Source organism: Dromaius novaehollandiae, chromosome 2 (assembly GCF_036370855.1).
Source record: "Dromaius novaehollandiae isolate bDroNov1 chromosome 2, bDroNov1.hap1, whole genome shotgun sequence".
Classification (NCBI taxonomy): Eukaryota; Metazoa; Chordata; class Aves; order Casuariiformes; family Dromaiidae; genus Dromaius; species Dromaius novaehollandiae.
Genome location: NC_088099.1, coordinates 17,095,822 through 17,114,184, shown reverse-complemented (window position 1 = coordinate 17,114,184; position 18,363 = coordinate 17,095,822). Strand labels below are relative to the sequence as shown.

At 41.4% G+C, this 18,363-nt stretch overlaps 1 protein-coding gene and 1 long non-coding RNA gene across 9 annotated transcripts in view; one reads left to right on the top strand and one right to left on the bottom strand.

Moving 5' to 3' along the window:
* Positions 1-931: 931 nt before the first annotated feature.
* LOC135327436 (uncharacterized) lies at positions 932-9,270 on the bottom strand. Its single transcript, XR_010387565.1, has 4 exons — positions 9,087-9,270; positions 8,366-8,452; positions 7,591-7,694; positions 932-4,610 (listed from the first exon to the last, which is right to left on the bottom strand). It is a non-coding gene; the product is annotated as an uncharacterized LOC135327436 (long non-coding RNA).
* The window catches only part of ZEB1 (zinc finger E-box binding homeobox 1), a 129,664-nt gene continuing 119,808 nt past the window's right edge, over positions 8,508-18,363 (top strand). For 2 of the 8 annotated variants that reach the window (XM_064505825.1, XM_026101524.2), the window contains exon 1: positions 12,825-12,849. In XM_064505825.1, the coding sequence (XP_064361895.1) occupies positions 12,840-12,849 (10 nt within the window). In that variant the 5' untranslated portion in view covers positions 12,825-12,839. Of the gene's footprint in view, positions 8,644-9,365; positions 9,505-9,642; positions 9,671-9,717; positions 10,159-10,280; positions 10,473-12,808; positions 12,850-18,363 lie in introns of those variants that run through there. The other 6 variants (XM_064505823.1, XM_064505824.1, XM_064505822.1 and 3 more) reach the window with 6 other exon arrangements.

Genomic DNA, 18,363 nt, shown 5'->3' with positions numbered 1-18,363 from the left:
AGAAATAGCTTCCTGATGAGTTTGCTGAGATTCTGATGGGGAGGGAGGAATGAAAGGTTTGGAGAAATTTGAATCTTTTTCCCAGCAGTAAAGTGGAATAAAAGTATTAAAAGCTTTTCCAGTTACCCACCTCCCTGTATTACTCCACCCTAGAGATTCAAAGATGTATACCCCTAGATAGTAATTATGATTATAGTAGATGCTGTTTGAACAGAAATGTCCAAATGAATCCACAAACACTCTTCTTGAATAAGGAACTTGCCATGTTGTGATTCTGGCTAGTTTCTCAAAGCATTTAGGAAGCTAACTCTGATGAATCAGAAGTCTCCAACATGATGCATTACCTCCCATATATTGGATGTCAAATAAGTCAAAATCAAAAGTATCTGCCTAGAATTTTCTTTTGCGAAAATTCAAAGATCGTCTTCATAGTGGGGTTCACATTGCTTGCATAATTGGGAAATATTTGGCCAGGGAAGAAAAAATATATTAATAAATCACTGAGTACACAGCTGCTAAAGGCACAGAAAGACATGAAGGTAAGGTAGACAAAATGATACAGGATCAAAATTAAAACTCTATGGCTAAAAAGGGAAGCAGCAATGTTTCCATTTTGCAATGCTGCCGTTCCTGTTGGAACTAGGTATAGCTGCCAAAAACAACATTGATTGTACAACTGGAAATGGTAACTTCTTCAGCCACTTCGGATAAATGGGAAGAAGTCAGAGTCCTCAGTTCCTGGTCCAGCGCAGTACTTAAATTTGAACTACTTCTGTTTTCAGTTTGCTAATATACCAGGATTTGAACTGCAGTCTCTGCTGTGGTGGTAGTAATCTCTTGGGGAGGGATGGGGCAGGCAAATCCGGGCATAACCAAGAGCTTAGGAATCTCAGCCAAATCCATGACTTTGTGACCTTCCTAATCTTTAAAAACAGCTTTATGCACATGTGTGTGCATGTATACACAAACATATGCTATGTAATAACAGATCTACACTATAAATGTTATCTCAAGTTGTTTTGCATATTTTGTAATCTGAAATGCAAGAAAAGCTAGTGAAAGAAAGGTACTGAGCTCTTGCACGAGAGGCAGCACGAGAGGTGGCATCGAGTAGCAAAAAAAAACCACGCAGCTGAATTCACGTAAAATATTTCCATTTCAGCTTAGTTATGTGCTTTACTGTGGCGCATTTGGTGATCCCCCGTTGGCGGATGCTCTGTCTAGTGTGTTCTTCTACGTACGAAGAACGGCCTGCTTGATGAATTTGGCATTTAAGTCTAAGTAGTCTACAGGGATGGACAGGTCTGTCTGTTTGCTTTTTTCTTCTCCAGTCTTGCCCAAGTCAACAGAAAGGGTAATCTATCGCTACACCACAGGAAAGTGGCTGGGAAAACAGTGCCAAGAACATTTGTTTAGAGTTCATACCAGTATGCATCAGTTTAGGGAGAATGGAGATCCAAGCCCATGTTCTTAAAACACAGTTTCAGATGCTGTAAAATGAATGTAGTACATTACTGTTAAAGAGAAAATGTGACTGCGATTTAGTCTCACTCAGATTAAGACTACACTGTAGTTAAAACATCTTGAAATAGACTCTGAAAAATAAGTGTTGCACATCAGTTCCTTTTTTATAGGAGAAATTAACAAGTAGTTGCAAACATAATTTTTCAGACCTTCTGGGACAAACATTTAGGCAAGGAACAATGTTAAGATAAAAATGCCAAAGAAACTATAAATACTGTTTAGGAGCAGAGTAGTCCTTGTGAAATAATCATCAACTAAAAATAAAGCAGTCTAAGGTTAAATATGCAAGTAAGTGTAGTAGTCCTGAATTCATGGTGAAGAATGCTATTGTAGTGAAGAGCTTTTTCATTTTGCAAATTAATCCTACAACTAAAATTAGCAATGAAACCCATGAAATTCTTGTCATTATTTAGAATAGATGGCATTGCATCAAAGTACCATTATTAATAACGATTAAGCCATTTCTTCTGTCCCCTTCTTCAAGATGCTGCAATGATGAATCCAAATACAAGCACGGCTGTTGCAGGAGCAAACCTCAAGCTTTTGAATAATACATCTTTGCAGAACAAGGTTTTTGCACTTAACCTCTCTATGCTAAGAACGCCTGTACTTTTATAAACATTTGGCTGAATTACAAATATAAAACAAAAGAGCAAATTTTTTTCATGGCACAACAAATGCTTTTTTTCCATAAGGATTTGTGTGTTTTATGGCATTTCATAGGAAAATCCAGAGAGCTGGTATTACCTTTGTTTAAAAGCACTCAGCAAAAATGACACCAGTTGCAAGCCAGGCAACAAATTCTAGGACTTTTTACCCTGCAAAGCTGGGAGTAAAAGTTACAGCTAATTTCATAACACAGAGAGATGAAGAAAGTCAACTCCATAAACTCTGACAACCTCATGAGGGGAAAACACCTCATACTGGTCTGATGTGGTCCTTTCCAATCCTATAGCAACACCAGGATCTACATGGAGTGAAAGAATCTCTTCCACACATGATCTATTCTCGTACTGGAATGCTGTTCCCTGATCCAGTACACTAAACTCACAGATGCTTTACGCTAGATTTTAAACAGCTCTATAATGCCAACATATTTGATCTGTACACCTGACTTGCAATTATAATATTGTCTATTTAATACCATACGTTCGTATCTACCAGACAGATCTTTGTATCACCACATGTGAGAATCAGACCAACTATGTTCAATACATCAGTGCTTCAGCTTACATCTCAGAAAACAACCATTATAGTATTTGTGTTTCTCTTTATAGTATTGATGATTTGCTGAGATTTGTTAAGTAAAATCAGATTTCTAGTTGTATTTATTTGTTTTGGTAGAGGCTTATATCACTTTTTTTGGTTCTCCTTACACTAATTCCGTGCATTCAGAATATAGACTGCAAACTCCAAATCTATTACAGCTCAGAAACAACAGCTTTCCTTTACGTGTTAACAAACATTTTCTGCAGCAGTATTATGCACTTTACAGCAAGAAAAAACAAATGACAAACAAGAGATAACAAATGAATAACATCTAACATTAAAATATGTTCCAGCAATAAAAAACAAACATAAATGAGAAGACTATGCAATGAAATAATTAAGAAATGAATTTGAAGTTGGGATTTAAAGAGCTGAGTGAGCCAGCTGTACAGATATCATAACGAAGAAAATAACTCCAAATGAGAGCCAAATGAGCAATAGTACAATACTGTGAGACAGCAAACAGCAAGAGGGGGTGGGGAATAGAACTAAATCAGAAACAGAATGTAAGTTACAGAAGGAAACAAACATGAACCATATGGAAAAATATTCACAACACATTAGCGTTTAATTAGATAATATAATGGATAAGGACACTTATGCAAAGTCATCATAAACAAAGATGAATAAAAATGTGCTACTAATAAAACCGAGTAATCCATCTGAACTACAACTGTAATTTGATCATCACAAACTCAGATGTAATTTAAAACAAAAAGATAATATTTTGATATAGTATTTTGCTACTGCATTTAGTAGTAGGAAAGAAACTATTAAAGCAGATGCTCTCAACTGAAGTTCCAGGTGCTCTGAAAACAAACACAAAAACACCACAACTGTTTGCAATGTGATGATTGTACCCCAATTTACATTCCAGTTTCATTTTGAACATCCAAAAGAGGCCTTTTGGATGAAGAATGTGGAATGGCCTTTTCAAATTTTTCCTCTTCCAAAATATGTGTGTGTGTGTGCGCGCGTGCATGCGTATGTGTGCGTGCGCATGCACGTGTGCGTGTGTGTGTGAAGGCTGCTTCCATATTTGCTCTAAACCCCACAAAACACATCCAAGACTAAAACTGGCATAAGAAAATCAATTTGTAGGTCGGTCCTGCTTGTGTTTTCATATATTTACTTTATAAAGCATACCAAAGTGACATAAAGTATTAGCACAGGTTAATTGCTCTCAAGAGAAAAACAATATGTGACACATAAGGCAAAAGGAGAACAAGAGAAACAAAATAGCTTTGAAAGCCTTTGTGATCTTCAAAACCACTTTTTCTTAACAAGGAAGATTTCAGAAAGGCAAATACATATGTGCAAGTCATTATAGCTATATATAGGTATGTACACATTGATGCTTGATGGCAGTTAACATCCCTATACTTAGGATCTTTCAAGAGATACAGCTTTTTCAAGTTACATAAGATACATGACAATTTATTATCAGGAAACAAAGCTTCAAGTTTTAAATGAACAGATAAATTCACAGTAAAGTACGGACACAGAAAACACTAAGTTGAGAGTTAAAAAATGATCATTTCCCTCAATAAATATTTACAAATTCTGCTCTAAATGTGTGCAAATTTCAAAGGGTTTTACCATTTCATAACACTACAAAATTAGAGGGTACACCTTTCAAACTTACCAGATTCATCTGAAAGCAAAAATAGAAATCAAAAGACAATTTGGAAAGACACTAAAACTGTATGTTGAAAGCTCTGAAATTCCATTTTTCAAGATTAGTTCTTCAGGTATTTGCAGTCAAGCAGCATATTTCTGGGTCATTGTTCTCCTAGCAATTCTTCCAATAAAAAATTCTATAAAGAAGCAAAAACATATTTCCAAAATAGAAAAAAATTGCCAATTAATACAAAAAGTAAATTTTAGGGAATTTAAATTCCAAGAAAATGAATGGAAGGGAAAATAGTTTCACTAAAGCAAATTAGAAAAAAACAAAAAAATCTCCACAAACAAGAAACAATTCACTGAGTCATCTTCCACTGCAATTCTAAAGGGAGTCAGCGAGGGGAAACCATTAAATCTAGAATACTCAAGAATGAAACTTCATTTCATAAACGTGCATAAAGCGTAGGCATACAAAGAGAGGACTGTTTATTTATATTCTGAAGAGATTATAAAACATAATACAACATACACAACTATTTTTAAAATGGCAAAAAACATCTGCAGTAATCATTAGCAGAAAATATTCCATGATGATGTGGTTTTCCATCACCCATACTCCAGTGTGACTATTAAACTATTCTAACTGCCGTCTTCAGACAACGTAAATAAATTTCAAAAAAGGTAAAGTACAGCAGATATGCAATCTAACATTTCAACTACATTATGCCTATTTAAAAAGCCTAAATGCTTACATAAATTATGTCACTAGAGACAAGCTAATTCTCATGGATAACCACTGCCTTAGAACTCTTGCTTTAAAGAAATGTATTTCCAAGACTACCACATTTATGAGGACTTACAAAATGTAACACTTTGCCTAGATTTCACATATTACTGCAATAATTAATTTCTATGTCCTTGCCTGAAAAGTCAGACTGAAAGCTCTGCTGAACACAGAAAATAGAATTTTTGATTCTTATTTGCAGCACAAACCATTTTAAATCACATATGTTGTGTTCATATATTGCAGAACACTACAAAGATAGCAATAATTTTAACTAGTTGGTTTGCATCTGGATTAGAAGAATTTATTAGGCCAACATTGTATTTGACAGTGGCTGAATCCCTTATTACGATACTTTTTAGTACAGTAAATAAAGGGAACTTTTTACACAAAGATGTGAGGTGCCCAGATGCATAGAATAAAGAAATCACAGCACAAAAAATCCACTGATCTATTTGCAAGTTGTGAATGAGCAGCTTTCCACAGGCATAGTGCTGGAGGTAATCAAGAACGGATGCAAAACACTATCCTCTGCTTTTTCTGGTTTCTAGACTTCCTTGCTATCAAAGATAACATACACAGAGATTGCTTCAGTTTTCTCTTCTCATTTATGAAAACCATAGCAGTGCAGTTCTAGGAATGCTCCTGCCAGTTTCATTTCTGCTCCTCAGAAACTAGTGGGCAGTAAGAGTTGTCACTGGTTTCTTCTAGCTGCATGGAAATCTCAAGAGACTAACACTCAAACAGACACTACAGCTGTCTGGAGAAGAACAATAACAAATACCAGGAGACTGTTTCTCTCCTCATTCTGCTAGGTAACCCAGCCTGCTCAAAATGAAGAGACAAGATTTGCTATCCAGAGGTGGAAAGTGACAAAACTGAATGAAAATAAGCTCTCTGAGAGGTGCTTAAAGAGGAGTCTCAAAATTGTGTGTGCATGCAGGGGACAATTGTTACAAATCTGCTAATATATTTACAAATCAATTATCTTTATTTTTGTGACTACATTCTAGAACATCATGTTTTAAGGAACTGAAAATTAAGCATGAAAACCTGTGCATGATATTTTGGTTAAATTCATCCACTGAATTTACAAAACACCTTAAGCCCTCATTTGCAGCAGTTTCATAGGCATGGATATGTTACATAAAAACTTGGCAAACCAGGATATTGCTGTTAAAGCAGGACAAAAGTAAGGTTCTGTCTTACATTTCACCATTTATGCTGCTTTCCACTTTGTAATTAAATTACTTCAGAAAATTCTACTGACAAGTCTCATTTTTATCTCACAGTTGGCTTCACATGTGGTTCTAAGCTACCATTGTATTTGGTGTACAGAACTCCCAGCTGATGCCAAATCAAACACTTTTCAAAGAGTACTATTAGTCCATGAGAACACTTCCACTGCTTGATTTGTTACTCTTCTTTAAGAAGTATCAGGCAGATCTTCATCAAATTGAGGAAGTCAGGAGCCAATTTATACTGGCTGAAGAGACATATCTAAACACTGAGCCTAAATTTATCATATTTTCAGAACTGTTACACAAGTGGTTTATACCTGTAAAAATGGGCAACAGCTCATGCTGTGAACATGTTCATGTGAATACCCAAATCCACGACTTATGCACATTATTGAGAACACAACTAATTTTGAAAAAAACCCCACCTCTAGATCTTTACCTAACTCTGTATTCATTTTAGCACAACACTCCTTTTTCTAGGGCTCATGCCACTATTTATCTGGGACCGATCAAACAACTGCATCCTTTGAGCTTGTGACTCAGCTATTTGTGTTAAGCATTTCTGATTTTGTTGGTTTCCAGGGAAGCTTCAGATATAGGGCACTTCTGCAAACTGCTGGTATTTTTAATAGTTCATCTTCTAGACACATGCTATCCTGTTTCTTTGAAATGAGGTAATATATTACACTAAGAGCATACAGCATATATAGAGAGACAATGTAGTATAATTAAAGGCCTCAAATTTCACAGTATTCATCAATTACTTATTAAAAATATTGTATTAACAGAAACATTTTCTCACTGAAATTTATTTGGATAAAAGCATTCTCCAGAAGCAAGGAATTGGAAATGCTACAGAATCATCCCAGAATAGGAAAAACATGGATGTAAGAAAGACAAGGAACAAATGGAAACTTACCAAATTATTTTATTGCATAGTTATGTGAAATGCAAGAGTGAACAGAAAGCACAAATGCTTGATGGTAGATAAGTATTTAACATTTTCATTTTTAATGCATTAAATATGTTTATTAAACCCAAATGACATGTGGGCTGTCTGTTTATTAAATAGTTATTACCTATAAAAAGGGCTCCCTTCCCTCTTTAATTTTTAGAATATGTAATTTTATACTTCTTCATACGTACCTCCTCATAAAAGTAGTATCATTTACGAAAACAGGGGAACGACCAATTTCGCATACGCTGGGAACAGCATCACTCTCTTCCAGAGGTTTCTTTCTTGAACAGACCTGTAAGGCAAGATTAACACCATGCACGTAAATCACCCCGCGCTGACAGCCGCGCTTGCGGGCGGGTGGCCGCTCTGCCCCCCTCGCTTCCCGGGCTCTCGGGGCGACGGTGGCGGAGCCCGCGAGGGGGGCGGCACCGCCGGGGCGACGCAGACCCGGCGCTGCTCGGCAGCGGGCGCAGGTGACCCTGCCCGAGGGGCCCGGGCCGTGACCCCCTCGGCGGACCCGGCTTTCCAGCTCGCACCTGAGCGCCGCAGGCAACACGTCCCCGTCCGCCCCCCGCCCCGGGTGTCGCGGCCCCCGCCGCACCGGGGCTGCCCGTGCCGAGCGCGGCACGGCGGAAGCGGCGGCGGCAGGGCCGGCCCGCGGCAGCGGCGGCAGGCAGGCAGCTGAGGTGCCTGCCGGGGGGCGGCGCCGCACCGGCCGCCGGCTCCGCCGCTGCGGGCCGGGGCTGCCCCGCGGGCGCGGAGGGGCGGACCGCGGCCTCCCCCCCCGCCCCGGGGCGCCCCCCGCCGCCGCGGCCCTGCCTCCCGCCGCCCCGCCCCCACGGGGATCCCCCGCCGCCCGCGGGCTGGGGGCGGCGCCCCCGCGGCGGTGGGGGGAGGTGGGGGGCGCTGCCCGGCCCCCGCGCGGCGCCGCCGCCCCCCGGCCGCGGCCGCCTCCGCCGGTACCTGCGGCGGCAACTTTTCCCTCGCCGCCGTTCAAACGTCCTGCCGTAAAGCGCCCGTCTCCCCTGGCAACAAGGTTCCGGCCGAGAACTAGGTGTAGGAAGGTGATGTAAAAGTAAAACCACCCAGTGTCGTAAACCAGGTCCGGGGGGGAGGGGATGGGAGGGAGGGGGGAGGGAGGGGGAGGAGGTGACTGGAGCATTTAGACACAAGCGAGAGGATCATGGCGGATGGCCCCAGGTGTAAGCGCAGGAAGCAGGCGAACCCGAGGCGCAATAACGGTCAGTCCGCCCGCCGGGCAGCGGCCGGCCGCGCGTTGCGGCGGCCCCGGGGCCGGGACGGGGGCCGGGCGGAGCTGTCTCGAGTGCGGAGGGGGGAGGTCGGGAGAAGTGGAAAGTAATTTGCCCGCCGCCCCTCGCCGGGAGCGCGGCTCCCTCCGCACCGTTATATCCGCTACCTGGTGCCTGCCTCGCTCCCTGCCTCCCTCCTCCGCCTAGCGGTGCCTTCTCACTCCGCCGCCTGTCCGGGACCGTTACGTGCTGCCTCCCCCACACGCCCTGCCGCGGCGCCGCCGGCCCCGCCGCCCGCCCCGGCGGCGGGCTCGGGCCCCCTGGGCGCGCTGGCGCCCGCCGGCCCGGGCGGGGACGCCGGGCGCCGCGGGGAGCGGCCGCGGGCCCCGCGCCGCCCGCCCGGCTGCAGCAGCGCCAACTCCGAAACTTGTTACCTGCGCGCCGCGGCGCAGCGGGGCCTCGCCGGCCGCGTCTCCCGCGAGCCCCCGGCCCGGGGCGGGCTGCGGCGGCGACGCTCGCCCTGCCGGCCGGCAGCGCCTCCCCGCCCCGCGCCGCACCGGACTTCCCCGGGCTCGGCCCCGCGCCGCCTGCGCCGCGGCTGGCGAGGGGCGCGACTAGCTCGGCGGGGGGGGGGGGATGCGGGGGGCAGCGCCGCGGCGGGTGTCGGTGCGGGCGGGCGCGGGGCTGGGCCGGGCCGGGCCGCCCGGCGGGAGGGCGCCCCGCTCGCCGCTTGGGCGGCCGCCTCGCTGCGCTGGGGCGCGCCGGGCTCGGCCGGAGCCCCGCGGCCGGGCGGGCGGCGGCGGGGTGGGCGCGCGAGCGGCGAAGTTTCTTGCGGTGCCCCCGGCTGCGGAGGTACCTGTTTGTGCAATAACGGGTGGTAACGGTTTGGCCGGGGGCCCCCTCGCCGCTCCGTGCGTGTGCGGCCGGCTGCTGCAGTCTATATAAGGCATTACATTTACATTTCAGACTTCGGGGCTGGGTTTTGGGTACGTGCATTACTTTAAGATGCGTTTGGAAGGTACATGGCGGGGGGGGGGGGGGGGAAATAAACGCTCACGACACCCACTTCGTACTTATTTTCTGGAAAATAGAGAAGTAGTTCGGTTCTCGTAGCAACTTTTCGTAATAGGATGTAGAGCCGGAGATTTTGTAACCTTCCTTGGCAATTTTAGGTTTTATGTGGCATTTCCTGTGCAGGGTCACGGATAGGAAGGCTTTTGCCTGCGATCCGAGATGTTGTCGTACGTAGGGAACGGTCTCCGAAATGCGTCCGAGTCGGAATTGGCGTTTCTGCTCGCTAATTCTAACTGGGCGTAAAGTGTTTATAAATAACGGCCTTTGCAGGGACTGACGAGTTGATCTGATTGCTTGCAACTTAGGAGGGCTTCCTTATTTTTCTCGCTGTGCGCGTTTTGTAGCAATTATTTTTGTTTATGCAATTGCATTATTAATTTCTTGCTCTAGTGTAAATATTTATATTTAGCTGGTGATTCGACTCTGTTAAAGGTAAGTTTGGAAAGTGCTTTTTCTCTTTACTTTATTTAAAATGTTGATGATCAGAGAAAGGGGCTTTTCTTGTTGCTGACGACATGTGTGTGACATGTGAGTCTGAACCACCCAGTGTCTGTGCAGGAGCTGTAAACATGTTTACCTGAACAGGAAAGAAAATGGATTTTTCTCTTAAAGATCCAGTGATATGAATATCATACTCTTAAAACGTATCAACAGATTACTTGAGAGAGAAATTTTCTGAAAACCTAGCTTTTGAAATCGACGGGAAAAAGATTCTTGATCGCTGCAGCAAATGGCAACTTGTGCAGGTAGAAAAAAAAAGATGGTGTTTAGTTTTCTCCTGCATGCATGTCAGCCCCCTCCTGTCTGCTGCTCTCATTCTCAAGGGAGGGATTTATTTACCATGCTTGCTGTCAGTGTTTTTCCTTTGTGCTTAATATTAGAAAAATGGATTTGAGACTGTTTAGCACAAAACGTTTTGTCTGCAGCATGTATCACTCACAGAAAACAAAAGGTGTATAAGACGTGGTATCGTTCCAGGTAGCTTTCATCTTCGTCACTTTTGGACTTCGTCATTGCACCGTTTTTATAATAAAAAGCCTTTGAGTCTTTATCAACTAGTTCTGCTCCATAGAATGTATGTCTTGTTTTAGGCTGGTTTTGGTTCTTTTCGTCAGGAATTAAAACCAACTTAAGTCATTGTGCATTGAAGCATCAGGATCAGTTAGATAATAGATTCTGGATAATAGAGATTTCTCAGCAGTGGGTTTATGTTTGACTTGCAAATGTTTACTGAAGAAAATTGCTAGAAAAATGTTAACCCTTTAACCTTTAAAATAAATAGGTAAGAGACTTATTTTGCTTCTAATACAGTAAGTTGATTCAGCAACTGTCTTGCTCATAATCTACACTAATTTTATTCTGTTCAAATTGCCTTTTTTTCCCTCCTTTTATACAGAGTGGGAGATTATTAAAGAGACATAGTACTGGGCTGTGGTATCAAGTAAACTCTAATACTGTTGTTTATGTGTTGATAACCAACTTAACTTGCCTATTCTTATATTGCAAACTTATATTTCTTCTGTTGTGTCCTTCCCCCCCCCCCCCCCCCCCGCATGTTTGGGAGCCAGGACTTATGGCTGCCATCCTAACGTATTAGCTGTAGATGGAAAAACAGTCTTGTCTTAACTCCAGAGCTGGTTCATTTTCTGCCTGCTTTATTGGCGACTATAGGAGAACAGCAAAAGAGCTGATTGGTGCCACCATTCAAGCCTTCACTTGCAAGAACATCTGGCACTTTGATTCATATCTAAAGAAAACTATTCTAGGTCATTGTCCTAAATTTTGGCCAATATATGAAAATGTCCAGTACGCTGATGGAGTCAATGAAGTGTTAAGACAGTAACAACATTCTGATAAAGCAGAAAAATAGCCCTGTTAGGGAGTCTCTCTTCCCCGCTACCATTCTCCCTGCTTTATTTGATAGAGAAATGGGGAGGAGAAAAGAGGGACACACTTGCTAGTCACATGCATTGTCACACTATGCAAATTCCTTGTGAACCTAATAGATTCTGTATCAGCAAACTTTTTTTTTTCCTCTTTCTTTCTTTTTCTCCTTTTCCTCCTCCTAATTATGGATTGGCTTTCAGGATCAGGATTAGTCGCTTTCTTAGTATTTTCCATACATACTATTTGGTTGTCTTAGCTCTTATTAAACACAGCAAAACTAAAAATAACACATCTTGGTATTGAGCAATACTGTGAGCATTGCTCACAAGTAAAACAAGCAAAATGTTTAAAACTTCCCATATTAGAAGGTCAAAAAGAGACCATCAGCTTGATATATTGACATTCTGAAAATATCTTAAATATGCCTTCAGTTCTTCAGATGCTTTTTAAATGGTGAAAAGAAGAATGTATGAGAAGGAGCGAATGCTGCATACTGTCAGATATGTGTGAGGAGAGGATATGGGGTGCGGTGTCCCCCCTCCCCTTCCCCCCCCCCCCCCGCCAGTAATGAGAAGTTCATTACTGAAAGGTTATTTAGGTTGACTTGCTCAAGGTAGAGTGTTTAGTTACTTTACAATTGGATTTTCTCTCCTTAAACTTTTATTTTATAATCATTTAATGTATACTTCTGCTACAGAGCTAAGGCCTGTAAGAAGACTGTAAGTGCCTTTGAATAAACCAGAAGTATGGTGTATGTCTGTTAGCTCCAAGGTGTTAACTACTGGCAGGATGTCAGGTGTTAGTGGCACTAGGGATATAACATTCCATGTCATGCCTTTCTTCTCTTGTCCCCCTCCCTTTCCTTTTCACTAGGTATCGTGTTTTCACTCCAGCATTAATTTAAATTTGCAATTTGGGAATTGAGGAATGTAGCTCAAGTTAAACTTCCAGGCACAACAAACAGGTCTACATGGACAACTGAATTAACTGTTTGAATCCAAGGAAATCTTGTCTCTCATATAAGCCAGTAATACTTGCTTTTTAATTTTGACCAATGAAATATAATGGGAGTACATTTAAAAATATTGTCATCTTTTCATTTTTCTCCCAGTAATCAGTGCTTGTTATTGTAATGGTTCTGAAGCAGGGTGCTTTAAGATAAATAGCTACCTGAAACAGTCTTCCTTACTTACAGGACTTCGATAAACATGCTACTGAGACAGTCGATGAAAAATAGTAAGTAGATGAAACTTTTACTTGGAATATAGGCTTCCGTATCACAGAAGTCATTCAGAGGAATTTTCTTAGCATGGTATTAGTTGGAAATCTGAGGATTGTACTTCAGTGAATTCAGCTCAGAACAGGAAACTTTCAGCAGAAAGTCTTTTGGGCATTCCTATTAAATCTTCCTGTTGGCTCTTCTGGGTTTTATAACAGGTCTTGTTAGGCCTTTGCCTTTCTGTAACTGAGATCTTGCCTTGGTAGTGCAAGGAGTCTATGGCCTACATTTCAGTTATCTGTCCTCTTCCCAGTCGTGAGTGGAGCACTGGTATTAAGTTTATTCTTATGGAAGTCTTACAGTGCGTGTGGGAGAGGCTTAGAGTAATTGAAAGTAAAAATATCTATGCGTTGCCTTTCTTCATGTGGAAACATTAGTTTTAATAGGGTATAAAATGCCAGCAAGGGATAGTAGATGTTTTTAACATGCATGGGACTGTATTGCTATGATAAAGAAGTAAACTGAAACTTCATAGAAACTGTTTGTCTTTTTTACTGATTTTGAGCAACTGCTCTCTATTGCAGGAGAAACTGCTAGAGCTAAAGTATCTAGCCACATGGCTCTTAAGAATTTCTATTTCTAAACTCAGTCATTATTCTTATTTATCAAAAATACAAGCTTATTGCTTTCAGCTCATTAGCTGTTTTGAGTCACTTCAAAAACTGAAACCAATTAATTGATTTTTACAAGCTGATTAGTATAGAGTGTGTTTTGTTGACTGTAAATCCACTATTTAACAGTACATACCTCAGCTCTGGAGGTTGTAGAGATTCTGTCTGTGATGGGTTTCACACAAATGCATAAAATGAGAGCTTGCCAAACAGATGAATTCTTGATTTACACTGACTTTCCTACTGATTTTCAAATACAACTCTATATGAACTTCCAAGTGCTTGATATCAATGAGGGGGGAGACAAATTCTTGAAGTTCTGGTCCTACTTACCTATGTTTTCAAAAGCGCTCACCAGCGAGGATCTTCCCAGTTAAGGACAGATAAGCAGGACCTGGTTCACAGCTGTGATCTCAAAACTTTGGTACTTCATCCTGGCAGCTATAATAGGCCTGGAATTTTCAAGAACTGAATTCCCAAGTGACTTACCCAAGGTCACGCAGGAAGTCTAGAGCAAGAACTGAATCTCAGTCCATTTTTAATCATCAGGACTACCCTTTTATTTGGCTTAACCTACAGCCTTAAGGAACAGATTTGTCACTTAAGCAGTTGTTATTCCTTTCAGTTTAAATGTTTTTAACTTGTTCATATTTATTGTCTTGAAATGCTTGTACTTTCAGCAATCGAGCAGCAGTATGAATACTCACTACCATCAAAAAATGACTGAAGAGAAATTTAAGATAGGAAACATCTCTACCAAAGATACTATTTTGAGTCAGTGTGGAAGTCATGGTGAGCCAGAGAAGCAGAATTTTGTCTCTTGGTATTTTTTGTATTCCCCAAACTTAAGTGGAATAATGTGGAGGTAGACACAGATAAAATAAAACAGGAGAGAACTTACTCATCAAGACCTATGTTGTTAACATGAAGATCCCTACTCTGATGTGTGAGGTGTTTAGAAGAGACTGTTTTAGAGTGGGCAGAGACAATTTGACCAGCTATTGGTTTTGTTGGGGCAATAATGGCTAAAGCAGAGCCTCGATGTGTGGCTGGTATTTCTAACACTTGAAGCTGATTGCTAGGTAAATAATAAAGCAGAACTCCTCCTTAAAACAGAAATTCCCTAAAAGCATATAAATAAATGTTGGGTTTGGAAGGTCTGCTTGTGTAGAACAAACACGTGACACATCTATGTTTTACCTCTGCTACTGTTTGTCGTAGGGGGCTGCTGCTGTTAAGACTCAGTAGTGTGGAAAGGGGCTTCCAGTGCAGGTGGTGACTTGTCCTCCCTGAAGGAGTCTGGGGAGTGAGAGGCAAAGTGCGTGCAGAGAGATTATAGCAGTCTAGCTAATGCGCAGTTGTAGTCACAAGGCAGTGCAGTAGATAGTTATGATAGAGACTGTTTCTTATTTAGAGACTTGCTGTTTGAAATTAAGAAAAACAGACACAGAGAGGAAAGGAATGTCTGTATAAATGGTTACCCGGAGAATGTGTGGGAGGAAGGGAGACTGGAATAGGAAAGGAAGTAGCCTAGTTCTCACTGAAGGGCTGATACCTTATTTCTGACACATCTTGTTGATCTTTCAGGGAAAGATGAATCTGGTCCCTGGTTGGCTGAATGAGAAGATCACGGTGGAAAGCAGCTTTGACCTCAGTTGGCCAGTTTATGCCTTGAAACACTAGAATTGGTGGTTTGGGGCTTTTCTGAGTTAGTCTGTTTCTGGAGCTCGTTATCAGATGCATAGAAATTTCTCATCAGCCTTTATTTGCTTTTTTTGGCTGTCGTATTTCTAGTGTCTTATTTTTAAGTTATTGGAAAGAGTAACAGAAGTTTGATTATATATAAATTGTTCACTGTTGTGTATTGTAGCTCTTTATCCTTGCTTGCTGTCCTCTTTTAAAGACTACAGTTATTTTAAATTTTCCTTTTGTGTTGAGCTTCAGTTTGTTTACTTAATAATCTATTTGGTCCTTCTTGTCTAGATTAGTAGAGTTCCTGCGTGACAGCCCAGGAAGACAGAAAGCCCAGTCAAGAACAGTGAGACTTGACTGATGAAATACTGACTGCAGTGAAATGCAGCACAGCTTTATAAATCTATTTCAGTACTCCTGAGGAAAATGCTACCCCCATCACCACAGTATCTAAGCACCTTTCAGTTGGTAAAAATATATGTACTGAGTCTTATCTTCAGGTGACTGTGCCTGTACATCTGATTCTTTGTGTAAATGTCTTGCACAACAGCTTACTTCCCCATGTTATGGGGATAGGTGGTAGAGCTGAAAGAGGAAACTTGTTAAATTTGAATATTTACATATGGACCATCTGGGCAGTGATTCAGATGTTTTAGATGGTTGGTGCTAAACATATAAACTAAAGTTGTTGGAATTGTAGGTCTGTCCCAAAAGGAACCCCAAACAGAGAGGGAAGGATGCTTTTTAATCTTCCCTCTTTTTATGTTTTTCTGCTGCCATTACTGTAATGTAACTGTATCTTTTATTTTAACAGGCTTTTTTTCAGTTCAACAGAATATGCGTTCTCATCTTTGAGATGTTAATACTGTTTGAAAGCAGCCTCCTTCAGTTCTCTACTTTTCAGCTGTCATTCCCAGCTGTCACAATCTCTGTCATGTAAGGACTTTACCCCGTTGTTGCAAAGCAGTTTGGTTAACAACTGCTGTCACCCAAAGTTTAAAATCTGAAAACTGGTATCCTTTGTTGCTTTCCCTACGAATGTTTACTTTCTGTTTGGTATCATCTCCCTCATTTCCTCGGCCTTCAATGTATTACACCTGCTCTATTTTTAGAGACCTATGTAGGGCAAATGGACATGTCTAATGATGAATATATTCTCCCTGAAGTTTAGGGGGTTCAGTTATGATGGGGGGGATTCTATCTTGTGCTTAGGTATCGCTCCATTCTCTCCAATTAGGATTTCTGAGTATGATTAGCAGTCCTTGAGTAGAAGGACATGTAAAACTAGTTCTCTAAACGCTAAGAAACCCAAATATCATCATGGAACAAACTTGTATGAAATGTATCAGAAGGAAGAGAAACAACTCTTCTTCCTTAACTGTCTCTTATGTGCTTTGTTTAAGTATGTTTTTGGACTTGATGCAGATATCCTGTGTCTTCGTGCAAGTTCTCCTGTTTTTTAGAGCAGGAACACTGTAGGAGCTGGCAAGAGCACTGGAGAGAAATGGCTCAAAGCTGGCCTTTCACTGTGCTCCTGAGAGTGACTTTCCTGGAATGACGCGGTTAAAAGACTTTGGTATAGTAGAGATAGGTATAAGTACTCTCCTTGTTAGGATCAAATGCTACTTGGGCCAGCAATGCAAGATAGCACTTTCAGTTATTGTGATAGGAAGTGATTTTATTATTTTAGCAAACATCCCTTTTCATCCTGACAACTGACAGACACTGAGGGCAGTTTTGTCTGTTCCATTTTGTAGAGACATCTGTCCACAGAGTATATATGGGAGAGAGCAAAATGAAATTACAAAACATTGCAAATGTGGCATGATTGAAAAAGGCCTGGGGAAATCCATTTCATCTGAAAGAAGTGCAAACTGAAGAACAAAACTCATAGCTTAATTACACAGCTTAGATTGCTTTCCACTAAACTGGTGGAGTTGACCTAAAGGAGCAGTTTAAAAATAAATAAATAAATAAAAAACCAAATACCTTCCCCTGCCACATGCACACTTAATCTAGTATGTTTGTATTTAATGCCCGAAGGCGTTAGGGAGACGAGTTGTCCCTCTTTACCTATTCCTAAATACACTTGTATTTGAACACTTTTTCTCACTGTCTTTAAGGATTTCTGTTCTTTCAGATATATTTCAGATTTCCTTGCTTCCCACTTCCTGTTCCATTTTATTCTTTGCTTTAAGCTCCTGCATGGTATTTACAGTAAGTGATGTAAAGTTTCAGCCTTGAAAGGAAGATACTTTTCAGAATCTGTAAGCTGTGTAATCTTCCATCCAGTTCTGTTGATGTCTTTCCATAGACTTTCCTCTGTCACTAGTATTTACCAGGTAGCCATATTGAGAATTAAAGCAAAACAGAACTAGTGACATGCTGCTAGATTCATTCTTATATTACTGTTCACAGATCTAGATACGGCTGACCTTGCAAAGAGAGTGATGTGGTGAATAAGGGCTTTAAGGCAGGTTTGACGTTTCAATGACGGGTTTCTTTCCCTGGTCTTGTCCCTTCCCTTTCCTTCCAAAGCATTTTCATTTGAAAAACTAAGGTGTGGTCATCAGGCATATCTGTTCAGGACTTCCAGTAATTTTTTTGCTGACTGCTGAGCTACACCATAATTATGTATGCAAATACAGTATTTTTTTATCTTACCTTCTCCATGTGGGAGAGAAAGATAAGGTTGCAGAGTACCACCAGGGATGATGATGCTGTTGAGGAGGTGCTACAGATGGCTGTAAAAGTAGAGAAGTACTCTTCTTCTGTGACTTTTGTCCTGAAGGGGGATTTCAGAACTTCTTTGCCTCAAAGGTGCCTAGAGAAAACAGTTCTTGTGAACTTTGAACTCTTGAATTGAGCAGATTTTTGGATGACTTCATATAAAATACCTAATGTCTGAAAAACACATTATTAAATGTTGAGATTGAATTTGTGTTTACCTTAGGAATTCCTTTTGTAGATATATATATCTATTTATATATATATATATTTTAATTATATTCTGTATCTTAATCTATTAGGTTGGCTTAAATACTCCCTGTAGTAACATAAGGTAAACTTCTGTGGTTCATAACAGTAATGATACTAAATACATGGAGACTATATTTCATGTAAAAGACTATTTTAACAATTTCAGCTCTTCATAGTAAGACTTACCTT